This window comes from Haemorhous mexicanus, chromosome 1 (assembly GCF_027477595.1).
Source record: "Haemorhous mexicanus isolate bHaeMex1 chromosome 1, bHaeMex1.pri, whole genome shotgun sequence".
Taxonomy (NCBI): Eukaryota; Metazoa; Chordata; class Aves; order Passeriformes; family Fringillidae; genus Haemorhous; species Haemorhous mexicanus.
In genome coordinates, this window is record NC_082341.1 from 93877264 (window position 1) to 93905190 (window position 27927).

The 27927-nt window shown below is 39.0% G+C and overlaps 1 protein-coding gene across 1 annotated transcript in view; it reads left to right on the forward strand.

The window, feature by feature from the left end:
- Positions 1–1073: 1073 nt before the first annotated feature.
- TERT (telomerase reverse transcriptase) overlaps positions 1074–27927 on the forward strand; it is a 33661-nt gene continuing 6807 nt past the window's right edge. Inside the window, exons 1-15 of the mRNA XM_059856341.1 lie at positions 1074–1467; positions 2479–4366; positions 7302–7497; positions 11715–11904; positions 13213–13395; positions 14740–14901; positions 15294–15389; positions 17343–17428; positions 19264–19377; positions 21107–21178; positions 22983–23168; positions 24402–24528; positions 24820–24881; positions 26657–26781; positions 27141–27278. Coding sequence (XP_059712324.1) covers positions 1162–1467; positions 2479–4366; positions 7302–7497; positions 11715–11904; positions 13213–13395; positions 14740–14901; positions 15294–15389; positions 17343–17428; positions 19264–19377; positions 21107–21178; positions 22983–23168; positions 24402–24528; positions 24820–24881; positions 26657–26781; positions 27141–27278 — 3931 coding nt within the window. The 5' untranslated portion in view covers positions 1074–1161. The remainder of the gene's footprint in view (positions 1468–2478; positions 4367–7301; positions 7498–11714; positions 11905–13212; positions 13396–14739; positions 14902–15293; positions 15390–17342; positions 17429–19263; positions 19378–21106; positions 21179–22982; positions 23169–24401; positions 24529–24819; positions 24882–26656; positions 26782–27140; positions 27279–27927) is intronic.

The following is a 27927-nucleotide window of genomic DNA, read 5'->3' on the forward strand; positions in this document are numbered from 1 at the left end:
CCAGCAGAGGACGACCCCTTAGCAACAAGAAGACACATGCACAGAGTACTCTCTGGACACATCACCAACCAGAAAAGATACAGTACAAAAGTTAGACTGTATCGAATAGTGGGTGCGGCAGTCCTTGGCGAGCGGAGGCTCCCCTGTCGCCCAGCGCTGGTTTTGCTTATGCCTTGCTTGCTGTAATTAATAAATTCCAATTGGACTAAGCTTATTGGAGTTTGCTTCAATTCATAACAACCTCACCCTCTGTGCGGTGCTAACTCCATCTTGCCCAAACATTTACACAAAAGTCCTGGGTTTGTTGAATTTATGCAATGTGTCATGCTACATTTTCTTGCAAAGGTTTTTGGAAATTCAAGTAGCATATATCAACCAGTTGACCAGATAATTTTCATGTCTTTCCAACACTTGACAGAAGTCAAAGGCAGGACTCCTTATGGAAGAGATGTTGGCTGAGCAATTTGTATTCCTCCCAGCATCCCCTAATTATGTTATTGCATAGATATTTTGCATATATTGTCCTTGCCCATGGCAAGAGGGTTGGAACTAGGTGACCTTTGAAGTCCCTTCCAATGCAAACCACGCTATAATTCTAGGATTTCTACTCATTCACCTGGAAGACACACGGAGTCTAGAGACCTGCACTTCCCCAGGACTCTACTGCAATCTCTTTCACAGTCTGGCATCAAGCATTCTATCATGAAATCTTCAGATAGCAAGGCAAATTTGGAGTAGGAGGTTACACACTACCTCAAGCGATTTGGCTTCTTCATTCATGAGTTTGATGAAAAAGTGCAGGGTGAACCTCTTCGGTTATTTGTAGGGTTTAGTGTGTTCATCTCCACCATAATCTCTCCTACAGTTGCTCTTATTTTAGATAGATTCTCAATGGAGTGCTGATGCTGAGGGAAAAAAAGCCTTCCTCGGAGAGCAATCTTGCCGCTGGGGCCCCGCCGGCGGAGCTGGACAGCGGCCTCCGGCCCCGCCCCGGCCGCCCCCGCCCCGCCCGCCGCTGCTCCGCGGCCACGCGGGGGGCACCGGTCCGCCGCACCAGCGCCGCAACTTTAAAAGGATGCTGTGGCCTCTTCCTTTTCCTCCCGCCTCACCAATTAATGCTTTTATTTATTTATTAATTCATCGCTGAGCAGCTGCTCCGCGATGCCCGGTGGGCGAGCGGCGGGGTCGGAGGGACGCCGCGGCTGCTCCAGGTGGACCCGTGTCCTTTTTGGCCGCAACATGGCGGGCAGGGAGCCCTTCACGGCCGTGCTGTCCGCGCTGCGCCGCTGCTACGCTGAGGTCTTCCCGCTGGAGACCTTCGTCCGGCGTCTGGGGGACGGCGGCCCCGGGGACGCCGAGGTGCTGCGGGCCGACGACGCCCCCGGCTACCGCAACTTCGTGGGGCAGTGCCTCGTGTGCGTGCCCCGCGGCGCCCGCGCCATCCCGCGTCCCTTCACCTTCCAGCAGGTAGGAAGGGGCCCGGGGGCGAGAGCCCAGTCGGGGCTTCCCTGGGACGGCGCTTCCCGCGCTCCCTGCGTGCGCGGCGGTGGCGCGGCGGCCCTTGGCCCCTGGCGGCTGCTGCCGGGCGGGCCTGGCCGGCTCCCGGAGCCGTCCGCCGCTCCATCCCGTCCCAGAGCCAGCGGGGAGCGGTGGGAATCACTCCCTGCCTCTCCTTGGGGGTGGGAGAGCAAGGCCCTGGTGCCGGCGTAGGGCGGGCGAATAGCGCTGTAGGTCTGCGTGCCTGGGGCTCCCTGACTCCCTGCCTGGCAATGTGGGTAGGGATGAACTAGCCGAAGGTGGCCGGGGAGCGACTGGGGATGGAGAGTGCCCCAGTCTTGAGAGATTAAAGAAGAAGCGGGTAGAACGGGCTGCAGGTCGGTGTGTGAGCGGAGGAAAAGCTTTTCAGAGAGGGAAGACCGCTTTTTTTCTAGCGCCATATGAGCCCAACTGTGCTGTGGTAGGAAGCAGATGTTGCAAACCCAGGACAACTTGTTAAATTTTGGGTTTTGGAATTGTGTGCCGAGTCGTTCCGTTGAATTTTCCTTTACATAAAAGGAAATGGAGGCCTCAAGAAAATTAGCGTTAGTTCCCTGGAGGTTGGAGCCTGCGCGAGCACGTATGCGTGCCTGCAAATGTGGATCTGCGAATACGGAATCACTGGAGCCAGTGGAGTCTGAACTGCTAAGGGACTCAACGGGAATAATGCAGGGCGTTTCCTGGCCATAAAAGCCAGAATCAAAAGGACAGATGTTAAAAAGACTTCCTTCAAGTCGTTGGCTTACGTTGCTATATATGAACATCTTGCGTTACGCTTGGAAAATCTTAATTTTTGAGTATGATGGTTGTGAGTAATTAATACTGCTTTGAAAACTGCTGTCTAGGGCTGTGTATCTTTGCATGTGTTTTTTATTTAAAGTGTTTATTGTGGTGGAGGAGTAAGTGAGAAAAGCTAATTTTCTTTTTTCTTTGTTTCTTCAGTTATCTAGTCAGAGTGAGGTCACCGCAAGAGTCGTTCAGAGACTGTGTGAAAAAAAGAAGAAGAATGTCCTCGCATATGGATACTCCTTACCGGATGAGAACAGTTCTCAATTCCCAGTCATGCCACTTTCAAAGATACACAGCTACCTACCCAATACTGCCACAGAAACTCTTTGTATCAGCGACTTCTGGGAGACACTGTTGAGCCGGATAGGGGATGATGTGATGATGTATTTATTGGAACACTGTGCAGTCTTTATGCTGGTACCCCCTAGTAATTGTTACCAAGTTTGTGGTCAACCAATTTATGAACTTATTTCACGTAGTGTAGACTCATCCCTGGTATTTGTTAGACAAAGGTTCTCAAAGTATAAACGTACTAGCTTGCTTAAATATATGCGAAAAAGGCTTATGTTTCATAGAAATTATCTTTTAAAGTCGTACAGACAAAGATGTGAAGTTAATGTCTCCAGAATGAGAAATGAAAGAAAGAACAAGAGACAAAGCTTAGTGCCCACTGACCAGTGTTCTGCAAAAGCTGTTTCTAAAGCAAGCAAACAGATCAGAATGGTTACTGAAGATCAGGAAAAACAGAGTAGCTCCAGTTCATGTGTTTCAGCCCCAGCTCCATCTTTAAAAAGGAAGATTCATAGAGAAAAATCTGAAATTCCAGCCAAGAGGGCAAAAACAGGGGAGAAAGTGAGAGAGGAAAAGGCTTGTAGTCTTCTTCCTGATGTAAACCAAAGTAGGTCTGAAAGATCTGAAACTGGGTATGTAGCACCACATTCTGAAAGTGTCATTAAACCCCCCCGTATTTCTGAAAGAAGTAACAGTGCTGTGTCTGGTCCTTCTTTAGTTCACACATCTCGTGGCAGGGGAAAGTTTATGGCAGGCTCTCTTCTGCAGAGATTTCAGAGTAACAAACCTTTAGAGTCCAACATTGAACTGCAAGCAGAATCCCGTAGGAAAAGAGTAGAGATTCGTATGCATGAATCTCATTTGGCTTCAGGACAAACCAAACCTGTGGAGGGTACTTCAAAATGCAGAGAGCAGGAAAGTCCTCAACCTCGTTTATCAAAGAAGTTACCAAATAGACTCCTGAGTTCTGCAGCATGTATTGGGAGGAAGTCTCTTCTCTATTCTTGCAGGAGTTTCCAGGAATGTTTTCCTAAGTCATTTGTATTGAATCGCTTGCAGGGCTCTGAGGCAGGTGGAAGACGGCTTATAGAAGCTATATTCTTAAACCAAAATCAGGTGCAGCAAAGGCATAACCAAAGTCTGCCAAAATGCAAGCGGAGAAAGAAGACGTTGCCCAAACGCTACCGGCAAATGAGGCACACATTTCAGGAACTGCTAAACAACCATGGAAAATGCGCTTACTTAGCTCTCTTGAGAAAGAATTGCCCTGTTTGGATATCTGAAATCAGTATGAAAAAAATCAAGCTGTCTTGTCAGGCAGCCTTGCCTGGGGAAGCAGAGGTTCAGAAGCAAGCAGAACAGTTTGGGAAAGAGCCTGCTAAGTGTGTGACAAGCAGCAGATGTGAATCTGGTCACACTGATGTGCCAGACAACTTAGGTGCTCCCCTCACAGAATCTGTGCGTGGGGAGTTGCCGCCGAGTGAGGAGCAATACCTGCGAGAGGCACGTGATTCAGCCCTCATGGAGCTCCTCAAGCAGCACAGCAGCCACTGGCAGGTGTACATGTTTGTGAGGGATTGCCTGGAGAAGGTCATTCCTGATGAGCTTTGGGGTTCAAATCACAACAAGTGCCGGTTTCTAAAAAATGTCAAAGTGTTCATTTCCAGGGGGAGGTTTGCTAAGGTTTCATTGCAGGAGTTGATGTGGAGGATGAGAGTGAATGACTGCATGTGGCTTCGTCTAGGCAAAGGTACTTCTTATGTTAAAGAACTAAGTGGTGGGGCTGTCAGATGAATGGTGTTTCTGGTTAAGGTGGGAAGGGGAGGATATTGAATCTGGACTCAGAATTGCTGAGTTCATTGGTAGTAACCATAGCTGAGAGGGCAAAGCTGGTAATGTTTGTTACTGATGGTGGAAGGACACTTAAGCTTGTCTTCCTTCCAAAACTTGTTGGCATTCTTGCTGTTTGTGTTTAGTGGAGTGATGTTTTCATAAGTATGAAATCAGAACCTGGGCTAAACAAAAACCAAAACTCTTTCCCATCCACTCCTACTATCCAAATTGCAGTAACTCAAAAAATCCATTGAAGTGTGACCTAAGCACGTAAGGAACAAACACTGCCTGTTTGTTACTGTAGGAGTTCAGAAAGAACTAAAAGCAAATTAACACACTTGAAGTGGCATGGGTTCCTCTGCTATGAGAGTGAAAAAAAACAGGGTTTTTTACTCCCTCACATCAGCCTTGTGAGAAGGACATGAGACCCATTCAGTACAGGGATTGCCTACTACAGAATCACAGAATGGTTTGAATTTGAAGGGACTTTAAAGATCTAGTTCCAACCTCCCTGCCACGCACAGGAACACCGTCCACTAGACCAGGTTGTTCAGAACCCCATTCAGCCTGTCCTTGAATCTTCCAGGGCAGGGACATGCACAACCTCCCTGGGCAATCTGTTCCAGTGCCTTACCACCCTCACCCTAACATATAATCTAAACTTAATTTTTTTTCAGTTTAAAACCTTTCCCCCTTGTCCTGTCATTACATGTGTGTGTGAAAAGGGCTCTCATCATCTGTCACCTTTTCTAGAGCCTTTCTCTAGGATCAAGAGAGCCTTACTGAGCACTGCTTCAGCCTGGCTGACTGGTGGTACAGAAGTCCCCGGGCTAAGTGGTCCCTGACTAAAAAGCTCTTATCAGCTGATTGCTCCAGATTGTGTATGAATCCATTTCTCTTTAATCCTCTTTTCAAATGACAGGTCAATCTTCCTTTCCTTGAGTTTGTTCTTCAGACTCTATCCCAGGATTTAAATCTAGGCTGAAGCCATTGTTCTGGGGTTGATTGCTGTAGGATCTAGTGCATATTTTAATTTTTCTGTGCCTCTGTTCTTCATCTATTGCAATATGGATTGCACTCCCTTAACTGGTATGCTTCCAGTGTTTATTCTTACCTGGGATTGTACTTGGATCCTACAGTAATGTGAGCTGAAAATGGTATTCTTTTGTTAAGAGGTGCAATAAGTTTTGAAGCTGTTACAGGTCCTTTCAAGTGTAGGAGGAAAATAAAAAGTATGATGTTGGAGAACTGATGTCGAAAGTAAGGGAGGTTACACTTCATAAGAAACTCTTAATTCTAGGAAACAGTATTTCTTTATTCAAATACTGTGATTCAAAAGCATACTTTCCAAAATGCTGAGGAGGTAAATATTTAAAAAGGCTTTATTGTAAAATATGTGTGTGATTCATAGTAATTTGGATCATCTGATCTTTGAAAAATGTAGTGCCTTCTTCTCTGGTCATGTTTCAGGCAAAGCAAGATATAGGTTTATTTTAATTTTCATGGAAGTACTCTCATGTGCTTGATGTTTAAACATGCTTTGAATTGCTTTGCTGCACTGTAGGTGGGGGTGGTTTTTTCCTCCAAAAGTAGTAATGGTTTCTTGACAATTTTCTGAATTGCAGTCATTGTTTACATCTGTTGTCAATAACTTAGAAAAGAAGTAATCTTTTTCCAGGAGAGCTACCTATCAGCATCCTGATTCAACTTGCATAGTACAACTGCATGTTGTAACTCTTCAGTTAGAGTTTTTTCCAGCAGTGAAATTCTTCCCTGATGTTATCTGGCTTCTGTTGAAGTAGTACTAGTCTTTTTTTAAGTGCTGTAAATACATCAAAATGTTTCTGCCCTGGAGCATGCAAAAACAAAACAGAGTAGAAAACTGAAAATTTATTTCCATTTTATAAATTTTTCTGTTAGGTCTGTTGCATCAAAATTAAGCTTTTTTAACACATTCTTGCTATAACTATGATCTGTGTTAAGCAGCTAAACCAATATTTCTGTGTAGTTTCTTCAAGAATCCTGTTGCATTTGGGCTAAATTCAACTCTTGAAATGTAATTAGAAAAATGATTATTGGAAGTTGGCCAAAACATCAGTATTGTAGCCCAGGGCCTTATTCCCTGTTTATCTGTATTTAGACATAATTACAGATCTATGTGACCTTAAATTCAGCAGTAGTTAGGAGTGCTGTAGGTTCATAATTGTTGTCCCATCTAAATGTTGGAAGTACTGATAGACTTTGGGTGATTTGTATTTTTTCTTTGTTTTTCTTTTTTTCTTTGACTGCGACAATAAGTTTTATATAGGATGTCTGAAATAAAGCCCAACCCTATAATTAGTTAATTTTCATGTAATTGGGAAATCTGAATATCATTCTTATCCCCAAATCATCCCAGTTTACTTTTGTTAATTTTACAGTATACCTATGTTATTTTCAGTCATTTCCTTCCTTTTTTTTTTTTTTTTAAGTTTTATATTGTAGTGGACTTGTTTCTTTTTATTTTACCTCTCCTTTCACAATAATCTTGCCTTTGTGCATTAAAGAGCTTGCACAATTGATGTTGGGGTAAGAAAGTCTTTGGGCTACTGTGGCATGTATTTGTATCCTCTATGTCAGTTTGTCACTGCAGATTAGTTCCTGTGTTTATGCTTTTAGCTTGGGTCGGTTGCATTATTTAATGCCCTGAAAATTTGGAGTGTCACCTCTGTAATTGTTTGTACTTACCTTTTTTCTTTCTCATGACCTCAAGCTAGGGCAAGAATGTTATCCAAGTTGTTTGTGTGTTCTGTTTCTTTACTCATGCTAAGAGTTGATAGTTACTATAACTACCTTTGAATCATTTATTGAAGGTGATCACTTTGTTCCTGCCGATGAACATTGTTTCCGTGAAGAACTTTTGGCCAAATTCCTGTACTGGCTGATGGGTACCTATGTTGTTGAGTTGCTCAGATCATTTTTCTATATCACCGAGACCATGTTCCAGAAAAACATGCTCTTCTACTACCGAAAGTTTATCTGGGGCAAGTTACAGAACATTGGAATTAGGTAACACTAGAAAACTAATTAACCTTTAATGGATATGTAGAAATCATGTGTTTTGTTGTGTAAAGATATATTTCTGCTTTAATTTATTGCCCATTCATCTTCGTTTTATTTGCTTCATTTCCCAGAGGAAAATTCAACCTGTGATTGTAGCATTCACAGTTAGTAATTTCAGAAACATTTTGTGTGAGAGAACTAATTCAAATTGAGACTTCTTTATTAGAAATCTTTGCAATAATAAAATCCACTATGAAGAGGATTTTGTTATAAGTCCAGTTTTTATATCTTATGAGTAAAGCATAGTGATAGAATTCCAAAGTAACCTTTTAAAATGAAAGTTCATTTTAAAAATACTCAATTTCCTTCAATTACTTTAATTTAGAAAAAGAAAAAACAAGGCTCTGCTGAAATGCTGTAACACTCTATTCATAAAAATCAGACAGTAGCCTAATGGGTTTAAGGTTTTTTTTCCAAAGATTAAGAGTTTTAGAAGCCACAGCTCATTTTTTAGTATGGCTGGGATTCTATGCTGATTTTTGTGGTCTTAAAAATGCATGCATTTAAGTTAGAGCATTATTTAAGACAGACTTTTGAACAATTAAGTGAGAAAATAGGAAAGGCAATTTAAATGAACAGTGTTGTGCACCCATCTCCTTAGTTCACCTCTTTCAGGTTTTCATTATAAATTGCTGGTATCTGAGAGAGCTTTGAAACTGTGAAAAATTAGGATACCTAATGTCTTGTGTTTTAGTGGCTGTTTTGTAATGGTGAACCTTTTGCTTTTGCTCTGATCTTTTGGTCCACAGTGTTATATGTGTGATTTTTCCCCCTCCTGCCCTGTCACTCCCTGATTTCAGCATTGAGATCTCCAGTGCCACTCTTTGCATTTGTGTTTGCACTTAATGGGGTTTCAGTCTCGTTTGCAGTTGTAGCACAGAAAATGCACTTTGAATAGTAGTAGAATGTCATTTTCAGTCCCACACATTCTGTTTGTCTTGTCTTCAAACTAACAGCTGTAATGTTGCAATTAGTGTTTTATGCACTTTCACTGTACTTAAAGACTATTTTTTGGCACAAAATATGATAAAGTACTGACTTTCACATACTAGAGATACAATAAAAAATAATAGAGGTAGTAAATAATAGATTTTTTATGGAGTTTGTGGTTAAAAGCAGTCAACTTGGGATTTAGCTCTTTTGTGTTCCCAGTTTCTCAGAAAAGCTCAATGTGTAAGGTGCTTTGAACTCAGAAGACCTTAAGCTAGGGTCTTGGTTCTTCTGATTTTCTCCCCACATATTTCCTTACCATGCAGGAAGCCCCTTCTCACCCTTTGCTTGGAAGGTCTCTAAAGTGCAGGTTATTGGAAGCTGGAGAAACATCCCACGGAACTGCTGTTGTGTGCTTGCCAAAGGCGTGTTCTAAGAACAGGATGTTTGCTTCTGGCTACAGGAATCATTGTTTATAAGGACTTTGAGTCTCATTCCAGCAGCTGCAGTTATGCTTCACTGACAGGGCTTTCAGCACTGCTCTCTCAGGTGTGATGTATTACATGAGTCTGCCACGAGTCCAGTTTCCTGCATTCATAGAGGTGGCCAGCTGCCAACTTCACATAGGAGGAAAGAAATTGGAATATAGGTCTTTAGAGATACTGGGATACAGTATCTACTGTATTTAGGACAGCCTTGGCCATTTTGAGGCTGTTCAGACACTGGTCTGCTCTTAACCAGCCAGGCACTGCTGGTGAAGTAGTGCCAAAGGCTGTTGAGCTGCTTCCATCTTCTCTGGAGGAGGAGTGTCTGGTGACCTCATTTGTTGCCCTAATGGATGTTCTGTTCTTGTTCTGGATCTCCTCAGCTGGAGCTGCTCAAGGGAGTTGCTGTGAGCTGGTTCACAGGAAGGTATTGGTAGCCACTGATTCCTGTTGAGTTCTTCTGCATCCTCCTTTGGAGGAAGAGAATGGATGGAACAGGCTGGGCTGAGTGGACCTGGACCTTACTTATGAGCTTACCTTTGCATTGACTGCATTGTCATTGGGGAGTAAATCATCATCTTGAAGGACTGTCCTTTTGAGTAGATCATCCTAGACAGAATCCTGCTCAAGCATATGGAGAGGGTTCTGAGAGGGACCCTGGATCTGTATATTAGCCTTGCTGCATTGGTGGAGATCAGTGTGTGCTGTCATTGTGAACAGAAAACTTTGTATTAATTTTTTAAGCTATACCAAACTTCAGTTCCCAAATTAAAAGCAGAATTTGCTAAGAAAAATTCAGTATTTTGTGATACAGTTGCTTCAAGCTAAATAGCCTGCAGAATGTAAAGTTGTGTGTTAAAAATAATGAACACAGTGTTGTGGTGAGAACACCTGTTTTCCTAAAGCTTATGCCGTCCCTGCCCTTGCCACACACAGTGGCTGCTGAGGATTAAAAACTGCAGAAATTCTGAATCTTCCCCATCAGACTGAGGTGAGATATCAAAAGACAGCAGGACCATCTAGTCATGTTCCTTCAAGTTTCAGTGCTTAACAGCATTGTGAGTGCCAGTGAGAGCAGCATACTTCAGTGGCTGCTGGATGAGCACACATTCAAAATCATCAGCCCTGCTATAAATGCCATGAAATAAGCAATGAATGTTGCTGCAGGCAAAATGGCATCTCCAGCTGGCCAGAGGGAGTAGTGAAGATGTGCCAATATCTGGCCTTTGTCTTCACTTTCAAAGGAAGCCTTGTTTTTTAGTATAGTGATAGAGGTTTGTTGGGTCTTTTTCCCTTCTGGTCTTGAATGTGAGCTGTAAAGGGAGGGAGGGAAATTTGATCATTAAGTTTTTTCTGTTGAACTGGAGTGATTTGTTTTATCCTGGTTATCTGTCTAATAGCGTAGTAGGTGTTGTGTTCAGCAAAGAATGTAATTTTATAAAGAGTAGTGATGCCTCACTGTGGAAAAGCAATCATTTCTGCTTTCCATTGGGCAGCATCTGTACCAGGAACTTAATTTGAAAATTTGAATATTAATCCTCAAAGCTCTCTTTTCAGTAGCTCAACTCACTGGCCCTGCATGCCACTATACTTTCTAGGTGTCGTGCACTGTATCCCTCAGATGCCAAGAGTCCCAAGCAGACAGATCATGAGCTTGTATTTGAGTTGTATATGCATACAGAAGAAGTATTTGTGAACCTCTCTTACCTGCATTCTTGGCTTCTCCGGTGTCTCCTAGAGCATCTTTACCAGGTTTCCACCATTCACCCACTGCCTTTTGTAATAGTGTGGCCTCCTTTTGCTAAACCAGCCTGTTGGATTGTGTGGGATGTAAAAAGTCTTCATGCAAATTTAGATTGATGTCCAGTGTTTTGTGAGGACTTGAATTGCCGCCCTTACTTCCCAGGGTAATATTATAGCCATTAGTCTGTAGGGCACATTTTGTCCATCTGAACAATACAAGCAGTGCAGGAGATTTATCCAGGTCCTTTATGTTGCAGGTAGGGTACTTTAACTCTGCATCTTAAGTGAAAACGAGGGCTTCTGCTCCACCACCATTTTCCTGATTCATTGTATGGAAAAGTATTGATTTTGATTTTTTCATGGAACTGTAAATCCTGAGGCGGGGGATCTGAGAGGAAAACACATTTCCCATTAAGGTGAACTTGGGAAGCCCAGAAGCTGTGACTTAGGTGCCTTTGGTTCTTCATTATTTTCTGCTGTTTGCTTCAACTGGCTCATCAGAGACCTGGATATATAAAGCCCTTATGTTGTCAGTGTATCCCAGCAAATAAGTGGTAGATCCCCTAACTCTTAGGAGTAGAATTGCCATTACAGTTTGTATTTTCTTCCCAGGAGCTGTCTTAGAGTAGTTTTCGGAAGGTTCTTTTCAGCTTTGTTAATGCCTTTCAAACTTCTGAAACCATGAGCAATATCCAACTTCCTGTTTCTTGCATAAAACATATTTCAAAATGTTCATATGTATTCCATAAATCTGTGCTTAAATTTTAATTTGTGTTAAGGGTTTTTATTTGCATTAAGCAGAAATATATGGTTTCTTTTTGTATTACATTGTCATTAAGATGCTGTGATATTGTTTTGAAATTCAGAATTTCTTGTCACTTTCTGTCGATGTTGGTATTTGTATTATCTTAGGAAAGTATTTGGCTTTAGTTATCCTAAAGACATTAAATGTTTTAGTTTTCTGCCTTTCCTATTGCTTACACTAAGTGTATATTTGTATTCTAGAAACCATTTTGTCAAAGTACAGCTACGGCCTCTGTCTTCAGAGGAGATTGAAACTATCCGTCAAAAAAAATTTGTTCCTATGGCATCAAAGCTCCGGTTTATTCCAAAACCAAATGGGTTGAGACCCATAGTAAAAGTGAGCGGTGTTGTCGAACCACGAGCACTCAGCAAGGAAAGCAGAGAAAAGAAGGTTTTTATTTACTTCATTGTTTTATATGCATTTGATGTAGGTGACTAATAAATGGAGTAAACATTTTTTGTTACATAAAACTAGTTTTAACATGGTGGACTGTAGCATTCTGATCAAAATATCTGAATGGGTCTGTTGCAGCTTAGCTTCTCCCTTTCCAATGCCTAATTACCACAAGCCTCCAGTTCCAGGATCACAAACTTCTGTTGGCAAACCTGCCTTAAGCAAATGAGCCCAGTAGAATAACATGGTTTGTAAAGTAATCCCGGTTTTTTGCTGTGGGTGAGTCTGGCCTGTTAGGATTTGCCTTAGTACTGATGGTGCATGTTGGTCTGTGAAGTTGCCTGTGGTGCCAGTGAACAGTGGTGAGCTGGGTGCGTTACAGGAGAGGCTCTAAGGAAGGGGAAGGAAGCTGGAACAAGCACAGTAGAGGGCTGGGAAGGAAGCTGAGAGTAATTGCAGTGTGGGAACAAACAGAACACTCAGTGCACAGAATAATCTATTTAACAGGGTGGTTAGCCAGAAGGAATAGTGACAGCCCAGTTTCACTATCTTGCCCGGCTGAATGAATTGCTTTTCCTTAAGGCTGAGTCTCATTCCCAAGATTGAATGTTCCCCAAATAGGTGAGGTGTCAACAGCTTCTTAGCATTAACTGTTCAGACCATGTGATCACAAACCAGGTGAAAAGAGCATCAGCTAAAAGCTGTTCTGAGCTGTGGAGTGTTAGTTCACATAATATTGCACATTATGGTGTTTACAGAGCTAATCAACCTGCATGACTTCAGTGCTGCTCTGATGTATTTGACTACTCCCACAGCTGAGTTAAGTCTTTCTTCAGTTACTTGAATAAAGTACCTCGAGAGGCCCAGCTGATGGTGCAGCTGGAGTTAGCATAAAATCTCAGAGCACATCTTCTCTTTGCTGTTCTTGTTGCTGTCATCATCTCCAGCAGAGAGAATGAATGATATTTAAGAAGTTATTTTCAGATCAGTAGTGGGTTTATTTGCTGGCATTAATCTGTTTGTGACTGTAACTATTACACCTTGATTTCCAAGAGTCAGGTATAGGAGCAAAAACATTTTCCATAGAATTTAACTGTACCAAAAGAAAAATCTCTGAGACTGTTTTGTCACTTTGAAGTAGTTACTGCAGTGATAGTCAGGCTTTCTGAAAGCTTCAGTTGAACAAAATAATATAGTAAATGCATCAATTTTATCTCAAACTTTATTTAAATTTGTAATCTTTGTACTGAAAAGAATTTAATATGTTTCAGCATAATTTAAGGTGATTCTCTTTGATCTCTTTAGATGAATCATTACAACACTCAACTAAAAAATCTGTTTAGTGTCTTAAATTATGAACGGACTATAAACACCAGTTTTATAGGCTCTTCAGTGTTTGGGAAAGATGATATCTACAAGATATGGAAGCAGTTTGTTACAAAGATTCTTGAATCTGGTGCTGAAATTCCTCATTTCTACTGTGTAAAGGTATGTATTTTTAGTTACATATTCAAACTAGCTTTTCAAAACTTGCTTGTGCAGATACTTTTATAGCTGTATTAGCTGTAATCTGACTGCATAACTTTTTTTTTTTCTAAATAAAATTTTGTGCATATCTTCCAGACTCTGGTTAGTTTTTCCATGGGGGTGGTTGATTGCTTTTTGTGGATGGGTGACCCTGCAGTAGAGCTTCCTTTGCTTGGGTGTTTTTCTGTCCATCTTTTTGTCATGCAGGAGCTCCTGCTTCTATGCATGCACTGAATTTTTTGCAGATACATTTAGCTGGGTATAAAAGTGGGAGAAAGATGGAAGCTCAGATAGCCTTTTGAGCCATATGAAAACCAGAAAAAAAAAATGTTCTATGTGCTTTTGAATAAATTCAGTGTCTCTTAAAAAATTTGTTTTTTTCTTAAAAAAATTGTTTTTTTCTATCTCACTATCATTAGTTTCTGTTGAAAATGAGCACATGACTTCTGATTGGTGTCTTTCCAAGAAGTTTCTTCTCCCACTTTGAAAAAATCAGTGCTTGTGATAGCCCATTATTTAAAGGAGTTTCTTCTTCATCCTCACACTTCTGTCAGTTCTGTCTAGCAGGCAACATCTTGTGTTTGATTTAAATTCCTAGCTTTGAATTGGGGCAATGTATACAGAAATAGGTAAATTACACAGGTTTGTATGTGTTGTAGGGGAGCTGTGTTCTCATCTCTCATATGTTGCTTGTCATCCTGCCCTGAAATAACTTTCATAATTTTGTCTTATCTTTCTAGCCAAAGGGTCGAGTCATTGACATAATTTGTCTTATAATAATCCTAAGATTATTGCTTCTACAGAAAGTTTTCTGATTTTACTAGGATGAATAAAAGCAGAGGTAGGTTTCGAATATGAAAAGGAAAGGAAGGGAAAGGTAAAAATATGTAGCTTTGTAGCTTTCCAAAAGTCTAAAATACCATCTTCATGGCCATATGGTGAGGCAAATTTCTTAATATGTTTTAACAGAAAAGTACTAGTTATTAACTTAAATGATTGGATGTTTAGTGTTAGACTTCAGGTCACATTTGATATAAGCTTCTGTTAATAATAAGAATTGTGTTAAAACTGATGATTTGGATATTCCTTTCTAAGGGAATACTCGATGAGTGGGGAAAGGTCTTTCAGATAAGCAGTGTGTTTTTGTTTTGCCAGGAATTTGGCCTGAATGATGCAATAATTTTACTCCCGTGCGATCTATCCTTCAGCCTTGCTTACATACTACAGCAGTACTTCCTCTATACTACCAGAATGTTTACAGCAATATTGCTGAATATGTAGAGGAAGATATTTCTTCTGTTTCAGGCTGATGTGTCCAGGGCTTATGATACCATTCCTCACAACAAACTGGTGGAAGTGATTTCGCGGGTCCTGAAGCCTGAGAAGAGAACTGTGTACTGCATACGGCGCTATGCTGTGATTATGATTACCCCAAGTGGAAGAGCCAAGAGGCTCTATAAGAGACATGTATGATTCCTGATTTCTTCTCTTTGCTGTTGGAAGCATATTTTGATCCAAGGAAAGTTTTGCCTTTATAGCTTTCTTTGGCCACCCTTTGAAGTGGTTAAGTACTTCATAAACATTTTTTTAATGCTGTTAGATACTTTCCAGCGGTAGAAAAGCTTGTTTTTATTCTATACCTTTTAAAGTTTTTACTCACTCTTAGTAAAAATAAAGATAAATATGTTGTGGAAATAGAGATTTGTGGGTGAGACATTTCAATTTAACGGTAGAAGAACTGTTGGATTAAAATAATGCAATAAGGCTGGTTCTTTGACCTCCACTAAACAGAAAAGTCGGTTGCTGAATTTTTTATTGATTTTATCATTTGTTTCTTTACAATTTAAACAATTACACAGGTTTCTACCTTCAAGGACTTTATGCCGGACATGAAGCAGTTTGTGTCCCAGCTTCAGGAGAATGACTCATTGCAAAATGCTATAGTAGTTGAGCAGGTCAGTATTGTGAGGCTTCTTTTCAACTGAAAAAGAAAGCTACAGAAGAATTAGAGGAAGATTGGGATTTTTACTTGTATTTACATATTATGTCGTGCCATTACTTCTCATCTAGTTAACCAGCGCCTTCTTTCTCCTTTAGAAAGACTTTTGTCATCTCTTCTTTGATGTTTGTAACAGGCTCTGAGTGTTCAGCGGGAGGAGTGCACCAGGCAAGAAATGTGACTAAAAGTCCTTCTCGACTTCTCCCAGATTTTCTCATTATTTTATCAAACTTATTTTAAACAGTGTTTTCTTTTTCCTTTCCTAATTTGATTGTTTCCTGCAGCAGTCCTCAAGTGAGAAATTAACTGTCTATAAAAGCGAATGTCAACACTTCCTATCTCCAAAACATAGGGAAGTAAGAATGAGCAAAATGTATTATAATCCAAGTAGCTGAGGGTGTGACATCTTGACTTGCAAACTGTGCAGCTTTTTGTTTGTTGTTTGTTTTAAGATCTTATTTTGTGCCTAATTAAAAATTTAAAAAGCTGATATTAAGGATTACCTGTCAACGTGGATGAGAATGAACTCTTCTTTAGGGGGAGTTAAGTACAAAGTAAACAAGATCAACTCTCTAAGTTTTTTTTAAAAGAGATTTCTTGCTTTCAGTGAATTCACGTATGGTTAAAAATTACATGTATTTTAACTTTATTCCAACTGATGCTTTGTTGCAAGAAGCAAGCATCCTTCTGTTTTCATTCTTGTGATACAAGTGTTTGTTCTCAAGACTTCCTTCTGGGCAAGCAGCATGACAAAGGCATAGAAGTAGGTCATAGGCTCAGACAGTTTCTACATGCATTTCTTGCTTGGAATCATGGTGTTCCTTAATAACAACCTACAAGATTGTAGACAAGAGCAGACAGGTATGTTCTTTTAAGCTAGTAATTCCTCTTCAAATTTTTCTTCTCTGAACCTGGCAGTGGAAAATGACAAGACTGGCAAAAGGTGACTTCTAACATATAAGTGAAATGGTCTTGTGTATCTGTGGACATAGGAGTAGAATATATATTGTGTGGCTGGTGCACAATTCCAGGATCCTAGAAAAATAAGAAAGTCTAATGAGTACCTGAATGAAAATGGAAGCTGGCTGGATCACTGATGTATAAGTTTATAAGATTTTATCTTTTTCAAACTAATTTAGAGAACTATACTAGGTATTGCATGAGCAGCAGTGTTCTAGTCAAAAATATTCTATGTTTGAAAACAATTTGTGTGTCATTATCTTAAAAGAACAGAGTATTTTGAGAAAAGTGTCATGTCAGGCTGGGTGTCTGTGCCATTGTTACATCACCTTATCTTTTCAATGCAAGTAATCATTATCTTGCATGGCTCTGTCAAAGGCTGGGTACATGTGTCTGGTGTCTGATGCAAGTAGTAAGTAATTTTATTTTAATTTGAATTAAGCCATTGTTAAGGGTATTTAAATTGTTGTAAATGATTTTTTATCTTATAATTTTTAACAAAATGTTCCATAAATATTGGGTGGACAGCAATGCGTGGAAGTGTTTGTAATACCTGAAGAAGTGTGTGTTTTGCAGCAGAATGGGCAAGTGAGTGTGTCAAGACTTCGGGAATCATAAAGATCCTGACATACAGAAATTGTCCAACAGGATAGAAAGAGCCACCTTGTAATAATCCAATATATTATGCCAGCACTTAAAGTGGATTTAGATGTTATATTTGATTTCTCCTAACACAAAACAAAAAAAAATTGTTGGATGTTGGGGTTTAACTTGTTGGATGTGAGCAGCTTTTTAGTATGTATATTCAGATCTTGGGTTTAGGGTTTGTCTTTTCACTTACATGGGGGTTTGAGCTGCTGCAGTCTACTTTGGTAAAGATTTCTGTGTATCTTCAAAGTTATAGTGTACTTTTCATTTCAAATCTTGTTTTGTTTTGTCACATTTCTAGAGCTTAACTTTCTATGAGACAAGTTCCAGCCTGTTTAATTTTTTCCTTCAAATGATACATAGCACCATTCTGGAGATTAGGAACAGGTAAAAAAGAAATTAGTTATTCTTTTGTGGTATGCTTTGTTTGTTTGTGTGTTTGTTTATTTCTTGCTATGAGGATATGTTTAATTGACTTTACAGTTTATATCTGGGGACTTTTGAATAGCTGTCTTTTAAAGATTTTTTAATTTCGTGTTAGTGAGAAATTTGTGTATCAGTTTAAGCTCCAAAAAAGCATGAAGAGTTTGGAGTCAACTTTATATTTAGTAAAATTTCTCTTCCCTACCTGGATGATGTTAACTATTTACAATGCATTATTCCATAGAATGTGGAATAGCCTTCATAATGTTTATTACTCCATAGCATATGCAGTAACCTTCATTTAAAACTGCAAGTGTTATTCAAAAGGAATATACTTTAAAATGGTGGGATGCACAGTGGTGAGCAAAAGCAAGAGTTAACATCCAAGCAATCATGCAAAAGTTTTGTTAGTCATTTTCCTGAAGTGCAATGGTTTTCTCTTTGGCAAGTTGCAGTAAAAATAAAAGGCAGTAGCAATAGAATTTAAATTATTGGCAACTTCAAAATTAAGAATCAGATGCTACAGAAAGTAGTAATGCAGATTTCTTCTTGTGTTGGTAGAGATACTGACTTGGTGCTTCTGTTTTGCCTCTAGGTGGCAAATGTGTACCATGTCTAAAAAAGGAAGTACTTACATGATCCTTATTTGTAAATTCAGGATGATTTATATTAGAGTGAGTAGCTTCTAGCTCTGGAAAAAAATACCTTTGTTTTAGCATACTTATTTTAGAATCTCACAGGATTGAGGGAGAGTGAGAAATGCTCTCAAGGAGTCCCATAGTAGGAGCATGTTTATATTTTTTTCTAGCATTAATGCTTATGCTCCCTTTGGCAGGATCATAAGAATGCTCTTGTGGCATACTTTAATAATGACTAACCAATGTGAGTATGTTTCATGGAATTTTAATGGTTTCAGAGAAAGGATACCCTCACAAAACCACCTTCACACTTTCAAATTGAGTCACAACTTGTCTGAAAAAATACTCTTTGTCCTGAAATGAACTTAGCCCTTTTAAGCAGCTTGTTCTTGTTTGTCAAAAAAAACTCCATATGTTCAGTAAAAAAATAGAAATGTCTCTTTTTCTCATGAAAAAATGACAGTTAGTCAACATTAGCTTGATGTTTTGAGAAAAATGCTGATTATTGAGCTGGGGACCTCTAAGCAATCTTTTAATACCATTTCATACATTGAACAAAAGTCTGTAAGAAAATAAAATTGCTACCAGGAGTGTTTTCAGATGTGCTCAAGAGAAGTACGTGGTCTCTTCAGCTTCACAAAGTCATTCATGTAATAGTGGTGAAATGGACATTATAGTATCTCACTGCTTCAGAGAAGTATTGTGAAAATAATTCCCTTGGGTTTTGTGAGCCATACCCATTTGGTTGATGCCAGCATAGAAAATTATTCTTGTGCACTTTGTTTTGTGTATAAGAGCACTTCTCTTGAAGCTGTCACAGTAAGGTGTGACAAAGAATTAAAAAACTTCAATGAAGGATGTGTCTGCAGCAGAAGGAGGCATTGTGGTTTGAGATCAGTTATACAATTTCTTTCATTTAATGGCACTTGTCTCCTGGAGTTTGTTAATATGAAAGGAGTCCATGTATTAGTGGGGTGTTTTTCACTGTTAAAGTTAAAACTTCTAGATATCAATGTAGATTCTTAGAAGAAAGGGAAAAAATTAAGGTTAACTGCAAACCTATAGCATATTTCTTATGTTATACTTGGAAAAAAATATTTAACAGCTGTTGTGATCTTGTTACATGGTTTGATTTTTTTGTTTTCTTTTATTCTTTGGTAGGTACTACTTACAGTGCTGTGGAATTCCACAAGGCTCCATTTTGTCAACCTTACTTTGCAGCTTGTTCTATGGAGATATGGAAAACAAATGGCTCTCTGGAATAAAGCAGGATGGGTAGGGATGCTTTGTTCTGTGCTCTGTTACAGTAATTAATAAAACGTAGTACATGTGATAGAAATTTTCTCTGACATTTAGTTTTGAATTTCAAGGATTTTCAGCTTCATTAGGAGTATGATGCACACAAACATCTCTGCAGCTTCAGTGAAATTGTGGTTGTTTTTTTGGGAGAACTTCCCCATTGCAAGACTGTGAAGAAAATGCAGAGAAGCCTTCCTGTATCTTTTGCAGCAGATTCATTCTTAGAAAGGGCACTGTATTTAGGGATGCTGTAAGGAGTCTTACAAGCTGCTCTTATACTTCTGAGAAGTTTATGCCTCACTCGTTCCCACATCATCTGTGGTCTTTTCACCTCAGACAAGATGAGATGTTTGTTACATACTTTCTAATACTGATACTCCAGGGCCTGAGGGCTTTCCAATCCACTGTCGGTAAATCTTAACATTTTCTCAAGGTCAGAGCTTTATAGCAGATTTTTGTGGGGTATGTTGGTTCTTATTTGAAGCACTGTGTGATTTTTGGTAAATCTCAGTCTTTGTGCCCTGCACGTGCTTGCTCCTTAGGAGCTTGACAGAAACCTAGCCTGATAAAAACTTTACCTCTTTGTTAGTGGTAAAAAATTTGAGGTTCCTTTTACCTTTGTATGAGCAGATCCCCAACTGAATCCTGGATTATTTAGTCATGAGCTGGACTCTCAAACTTGTGTTCAGACATCTCCCTTCATGGGTGTGAATTCTTCCCCCTAAAAATTAAAAAAGAGCTGTGGGAATACTCCAGATAAGTACATCTGTCTGGTGTCTCTTCTTGGGAGGCTTGCTGGGTGTCAGAATTTTAAACATTTCCCTACAAAAGTAGTACTACTTACAGGCTTGAGGGTGCTCTGATGTGAGTGTGAAAAGCTGTCTGTTGATTTCAAATGGTGTTTAGAAAGTGGAAATTATGAAACTGATTCAGAAGAATGGACTCTTTAATGTAACAGCTGTTATGTAGAGCAGATTTTAGAATGTTGTTTAAGTGTCTGTTGAATGATCGTAATAATTTAATTTGTCCTTTAAGTCAGAAGAATAAGGTGGTTATTGACTTGGCTGGGCCAAGGTGCAGCTGATCTGGTCATAGTGATGGCAGTACTCTTGCTTTGGAGATGAGACTGTACATCATCATCTCCAGAGCTACTTCTCTGTGATCTGCTAGGCAGGATTTACCAGAAAATATGGGCATGCTTGGGGTCTGAATTCTGTTGGAAAATTTCAGCCTTTGCAGTGGTAGATGGTATTCTGGTTTACAGTCAAGCTATAGCTTTATATAAACAAGTTATTACCTGGTAAACAAAGAGAGAGTTGGAGCCCATCAAAAATGTAGTTGTGTACGTGATCTGGCGCCTCTTTCCTTTGTCGAGAAAAATACTGCAAATTCTCCCTTGGAAAAGTATAAAGCCCTGTATCCAGGGAAGCCATTGTGGAATAGTTTGTATGTTGTAAATTTCTTCATGTTTCATCTAGCCAGTCTCATTGCTTTTTTTTTTCTTTTTTTTTCTTTTTTTTTTTTTTATATTTAGGAAAGAAGCAAAACAGAGAATTTCTTGATGAGTCTCAATTTTGAGTTCATATCTGCCTCAATCATCTTGTGAATTAAAATAGGCAGGCACATTGTTGCTCTGAAGTGTATGAAAAAACTGTGAAAAGATTGCGTATTAAAAAATCTAAGATTGGTTTCTTCTTGATTACAGAGTCCTAATACGTCTCATTGATGATTTTTTGCTGCTTACACCACATTTAATGAAGGCAAGAACTTTTCTAAGGTATGCTGTTAGAGACATAGTCTGCAAGGTAGTAAGTGTTATTAAGCGTTATTATCTTTTATGTAATTACTCTTTTCATCTTTATGCACATAGGTGTATTTGGTTTATGAGTTAACAATCAAGGGCTATTTTGGAGTCCTTGGTAGTAGCCTGTGCTTGGGAAGAATCCTGAAACTGTGTTCTTGGTAGCCAGTTAACAATCTGTTGCAGATCACATGGTGGGCAATTCCTGCTAAAGTTTGAATTAGGGACCTACCTACTAACCTTGGTGGAGATTCAAGCAAAAATTACTATTGCAGCCTAACCAAAGCAGCTGACAGTTGTCTGTGAAAACCATTTTCCCTCAAATTTTTTAAGATGCCTTATTTACATTCTCAGAATGTTTTTATTGGGAACTCATGCTGCTGTTTTCTGTTCCCAGGAAAAAATGCATCTCTGGTCCAATCCAATATTGCTAAGAATTTTCTGGTCATTAACATTCCATGATGAGTATCTGAAGATACCAATAGCATGGTAGTATGCAGTTCACACTGAAGTTTTAAAACACCAATTATTTATTGTGCTTCAGAACTACCTTTTCTTTAAAAATTGAATCCCAGAAGCTCCTGGTTACTGTGGGTAGGAGCGTACAGTCAGTCCTAGGGAAGTTCCACTAGTGCGAAAATCAATTTAAAGGATCCAAAGGATAGGTCTTGAAGAAAAGCTTAGCATCTGCAGTGCTGTCAGTAGTCACAAAGATGCAGCTCTGTGGTGAGCTTGAAAGGTGATGGAGCAATCAATTAAGTACAGTTTGAAGTACAAATTGTATGAAATAGTGGTAGTGTGTTTTGAAGACTTCATTTATCCTCATTTCCTTATCAGAACAGAAAGAAATTTCTAGGGATCTGTGGGTTTACAGATAAATCAAACTAACAGTGAGGGCTTCAAGCTATTAATCTCTTATAACATCTTTTCAGCACAATGTCACTTGAGGAGCAGTGCAGATATTGTCCTTCTTGCCCTTTGAAGTTGTCTGCATCTTTGTTCTATATCAACTTCTGTACTAGCTGTGTTGATTTTCTGTAGAGAAGTAGCCCTTTCTGTGAGAGATTTCCAGAACTGTTTACCGATCAGATCCTATGAGCTCTCTGCCACAAATGGAGTAGAACCAGGTTTTCCTAATGTAGTATTAGAACTGGGGGACTCAGCAAATTAGTTTTGAGGAGACAGCATTAAGACTATGACTCCCCAAGAAAAAGAGCCTAGCTCTTCCTCTCTTTAAAGCCTGCACATGAATACGTTGCCAAAGACGAACTGCTTCTTGTCCATGACACTGCTGGTCCAGTATGTTGCAGGTAATCAGCAGGCATTCTGGCAGTGAAAACATTCTTAGGGAAAATGTTCCTCTTCAAGACTTTTCATCAGATAAGTGAGGTTCCTGTTATATGGATTCTCCTTGGTTTTGTTAACATCCAAAAACAGTAATTTGTCATCTTTTTCCAGTGAATTTTATTTCAGAGGTTTCTGTGAGTGTGGTTCATACTGCTTGTCTCAAGTGTTGCATGGCTGATGTGCTTAATTTGCATTAATCTGTAACATTTTTTTCTCCATTATCCTCAAGTTTATTTATTTTATATATTTATTTATCTCTAATGTCTTCTTTCTTTATTTCTAGCTATGTTCCTTAATCCTGAAGAGTTGTCTGTGATTCCCTTCATTCTTTGATTTCTGCCCTTTTGTTCAAGATTTTCTGTCTTGCAGCATGGTGCCAGTTTTTGTCTGCTTTGCTGGGGGGGCTTAGCCTAACTGTTGATATCTGTTTTAGGACTCTAACAACAGGTATTCCTGAGTACGGCCTTTTAATAAACCCAAATAAGACAGTGGTGAATTTTCCTGTTGATGATATCCCAGGATGTTCCAAATTTAAACAGCTGCCAGATTGTCGTTTGATCCCATGGTGTGGTTTGTTATTAGATATAAAAACACTTGAGGTTTACTGCGATTACTCCAGGTAAATAGAGTTGTGCACTCCAGTGTCAGCTTTACAATATCTCATCCATAGTGGGAGAAGCACAAGGGTGTGTTGGGAATGGTGTAGTTGAATTAATTGCACAATAGATTGGGATTAATTTGGTATAGACTACAGGGATTAGCAATCCTTTCAACATCAGAGGTGTTCCCTCTGGTACACTTCAGATGGGAAAGAATGTGTGAGGAAGTGAACCTCTCTTTAAACTAGCAACCTTGACCATTTACACAAAACAGTCTGAAGTGGCATAGAACTCCAGACAGGATAATGTATCCTACTGAAAAGTTCTATAGTCCCTGTACATGAGCTACGAGAGGTGGCATTAGATATTTGCTAAAGATCAAAAAGAAAGAACTGTTAAACTCAAGGATAATATTGCTTCATTAGCTTCATTATTGACCATTTCTAGTATAAACAGCCCTTAAGCATTTAAGTGGAAAATTAAGAGGAGATTTTCTACCAATAGGGTGGTAAAGTTCCTCAGTAGTCTTCCTAAACAGAAAAGCTTGGTCACTTTAGGAAAGGAATTTAAATGACAGTGTTTCCCATAGTGAAGGACCTAACTCAACAGCCAAAGAGATTTATTCACTAGCTGAGTTCTTGAAAGAAACAGTTTATGTTGAAAAGGATATTGATGCTACTGGTCTGGGAGACGCTAATCAGAATAATAAAATCATAAGAATTGTTTATGTTGGAAAAAACCTTTAAGATCAAGTCTAACCATTAACCCAGCACTGCCGAGCCCACCACAGTGTTTGTTTCAAGGCTTTGCGTTTGATAAGCTTGACTTAAGTAGCTGGAACATCTGGTTTGTTCCAGTTACTAAGGTGGCTTCAAGCCTAGGCTCCTGCATTGCATGGATCATAGATATAGATAAGATGATTGTCACTGGAGTAATTAATAATGTTCTGGCTAGACAATGTGTTTAAGAAATACATTTAGTTTGTTTTTAAGGTTATTGATTTAGCTTTTTTTAGCAGGCTGAATTTTTTAGCCCTGAGATATTGAAGTCAGCCCTTAGCTAATACCCTTAATGCCACAGGGCCTAGTCTCTTTCAACATTGAATTTAATTATGGTCATCTTTTAGCTACTGGCTCATTGATTAGCAGGAAGTCTCTGTAACATGGGAAGTTAAATGAGGCTTACTTTACAGAATTTAATTTAGTCTGTTAGCCCATAGAGTTTAACTACTTTTTTTACTTTTTTTTTTCTAGTTACACCTGTACTTCTATCAGATCAAGTCTTTCCTTCAATTCAAGTATAACAGCTGGGAAAAACATGAAATACAAACTGAGTGCAGTCCTCAAACTGAAATGTCATAGTTTATTTCTTGATTTGCAGGTGGGAATATGAAAATGGATGTTTGGCAATATAGTGATTAGTGGTGAAGAGCATTAAAACTGCTTTGAGTTCTAACATAAAAGTTTCTTTTGAGAGAAAGTCCACATAATCTGGAAATGTTGACATCAGATAAAGTGTAGGGTTCCAGAACTAACCCTTCACAACATTGTTAACTTAGTTGCATAAAAGAAATCTCCAAAGTTCAGCATAAAATCTTTTTTGTCTAGATCTTCAAACAATCTTATTATGTCACTAAAATATTCTTATAGCTCTGTTTCTGTTCTGTTCTAGATTAACAGCCTTAGAACAGTTCTCATTAACATCTACAAGATATTTTTACTCCAGGCTTACAGGTGGGTCACAGTCTTCTGAAGTCAATATTTCATTACTCTTTCTTGACACACGGAGGAGCTGTGAATCAGAAAACAAGTGTGCCATGTAGGTGTGCATGTATATTCGTGTGTGTGTGCATATATATGTATGATGTGTGCAGTAGTAAATGTCAATAGTAGGTCAAGTTATTCTTGTTTCAATGCTGTTCTTAAGTAATACTGTTAGGTTTAGGATACAGGAATATATTTGATGTGTGTGTTTAAGTGATACTTCACCAGATGGATTTTCAGTGTCTTGGTTTTGACAGCTGACCTCAAGATAACCTGTCTGTTTTGATTTGGGAGTATGATAAGAAGCCTTATTAACCATTTTATATTTAGATCAGTTAAATATTAGGCAGTTTATATTTAGAACTTTGTATCTGTTAAAGTCATACAGAACTTTGACCAGTATAACTCCAGGTAAAGTGAGGTTTCATTCTACCAAGTTCATTGTAGTTTCTTACTGCTGATAACATTTTAGTTGCTCCTTATCTGGTAATATCTTGGCATTTGTGACCTTGGCTTGATCAGTAGAGGAAGTGAATGTTTTAAACAAAGATAAGAGAAAGAAATCAAAACTGATAAGCAAGTTGGAAGAAAATGCTAAACTATGTACATTGAAAACTTGGAATGATTGGCAGCAGCAAGTAATTGGGTTTTTAGTGTTTTAACAGAAAAATGTGCAAGAAGTTCTTCATTGTTCACAGAAATCAGATGTTGTTCTTTTGCTATGCTCACACTTGTTATGAAGGGACATTTTGGCTTTGTTCTTAAATTCATCTTGGTCCACATTCAAGCCGAATTCTTTGTCCAAGAAGTGTAATTGGGTTTGTCTAGTACAGCACTGATGTGTCCAGCTCCTAAACTTTGGCTTGTGGGTGATTTAAGATTTTCCTCTGATAGATATGATCACTTAGTTACTTCTGTTTGATTTTATGGTAACATTCTAACAGTGGCCTTTATATGTTATTTAAAAGACTGTCCACCATGATAACTGTATACATCTGTTAATTCAGCCAAAGACCTGTAATGCAGCATGGTACTTAGGTCTATCCTTTATATGTTGAAAATGTCACCATTTTTTTAAGTGATTGCTGGGTTAATTTAATAAACAAGTATATACATTGTTGATAAATTAAAAATCAACATTGTAATTGGCTATATTCAGCAAAAGCAGTATTATAGTGCCAGAGTCTGAAGGTAAAAAAAAGTCAGCCATTTCAAACTATTTTCAAACAGGTGTAAGGAAGCATACAATACATATAACATCTGAAGAGTTGGCTTCCAGATAGGCAAAGGAGTGAGTGTCCTGGGCTGTGAAATCATTTGGAAGTCTATTTTCTTGCATACCTGAACAGAATTTATTGTGGGGTTTTGCTTTGTTTTTTCTTCCTCTCTCTCTCTCATGTGAGTGTTCTCTGGTGGCATAGTCTGTGATATGGAATTGGTGACGATGGATAGTTTTTTTTTCCCTGCACATAACACAGTTATGCTGTCCTCAGAGAAGTCTGTTACCAAGGCAGATGGCTTCAAGATCTTCTTTCAGCATAAAATTTGGAAACAAGCATATTTTTGTTTATGTTTGGCATTCCAGGAATGTGTATATATGGGAGAGTTGTCATGCAGTCACAGTGTTGATACAGCTAAAGACTCTTGTGTGCATTTACATGTTGTATAGTGCCTAAGCTATGTAGTCATAGTTTCACTTGAATTTGCAAATGACTTTTTATTAAATAGGCTGTTTTTGTGAGCAGGTTCCATGCCTGTGTTCTCCAGTTTCCATTCAGCCAGCAAGTTAGAAAAAATCCTGATTTCTTCCTAAGGATTATCTCTCAGACTGCATCATGCTGCTACGCTATCCTGAAAACAATAAATGCAGGTATAGGATGTTAATGGCAATGAAGTAGTGGGTTTGGATTTGTTTGGGGTTTTTTTTAGACAAATAGAACATCTTGAATGTGCAGTCCAGTGGTGTAATTTTGGGATAAAGGTCAGGAATTAATATCGAGAAATGCATAATAAGCATCACAGTGCATTTTTCTTCTCAAACTCAGTTTTCTGAAGATTGTCCTTTCAAACACTAGTTTCTTAGTTTTCTGCTGATGCACAAGACTTCACTGACTGCACAGGTTTCTAGTGAAAAATCCTGGGGTGATTTTATAGAAGGAGAAGAGAGACCAGATATATTTCTTAATGCTTATCATTATCAGTTACATTATTTTCCTTTTCTATGTCTAGGGATTGCTAAAGATAACAAAGGTGTATCTGGCATATTCCCTATTCAGGTAGCAGAATGGCTCTGCTACCATGCCTTCACTGTCAAACTGTTAAATCACAGAGCTGTTTACAAATGTCTGCTTACATCCTTAAAAGTCTGTAAGTATTCAGCTATTTTTACAGTTTTGTCTATGGTTCATTGTAATTAAACTTAGAAACTAATGAATTTTTAAAGTTTTCTAAGCCTAAAATGTCCTCAGATGTACATTAATGATCTTTCTGATTTTATTCAAATTTACTAAGTATAAGTAGGCAGATTAAAATGTTTTCCAGCACTGCATTTTCTAGAGCCTTATTCTCACAGGACAGTTGATGCTTGACACTCAGTAAGCTTGTACATTTCAGAAGGATTAATAAGACTGCGTTAATCATGTATGTATTGTCAGCAGGTTTAACTGAATGAAATACAAACACTCAAGCTTCTATTTTAAAAAATGTAGATTAACTGGCAACTAAATAAGCTCCTCCCACAATTTAAACTTGTACCCAAAAAAGTGCCACCAGAGTCACTTGGAAACAGAAGCACTGGCTCCACTGCATGTGTATTCCTGCAGAGTTGTGGTGTTGGCCTTTCTCTGACACTTGCATTTGGTGAAAGAAGCTGTCTGTGTCCCTGGCCCCTGAGGAGCTCTTTCCTTAAACAGTTGTGCAGTCTGCCTGCAGGCCAGCCCCAGAAATAATAGAAATTTCAGTTTTAAGATACAGAAAGTGGACAGCAAGAGGTTTTCCTGAAGCAGCCAGTGCTGTT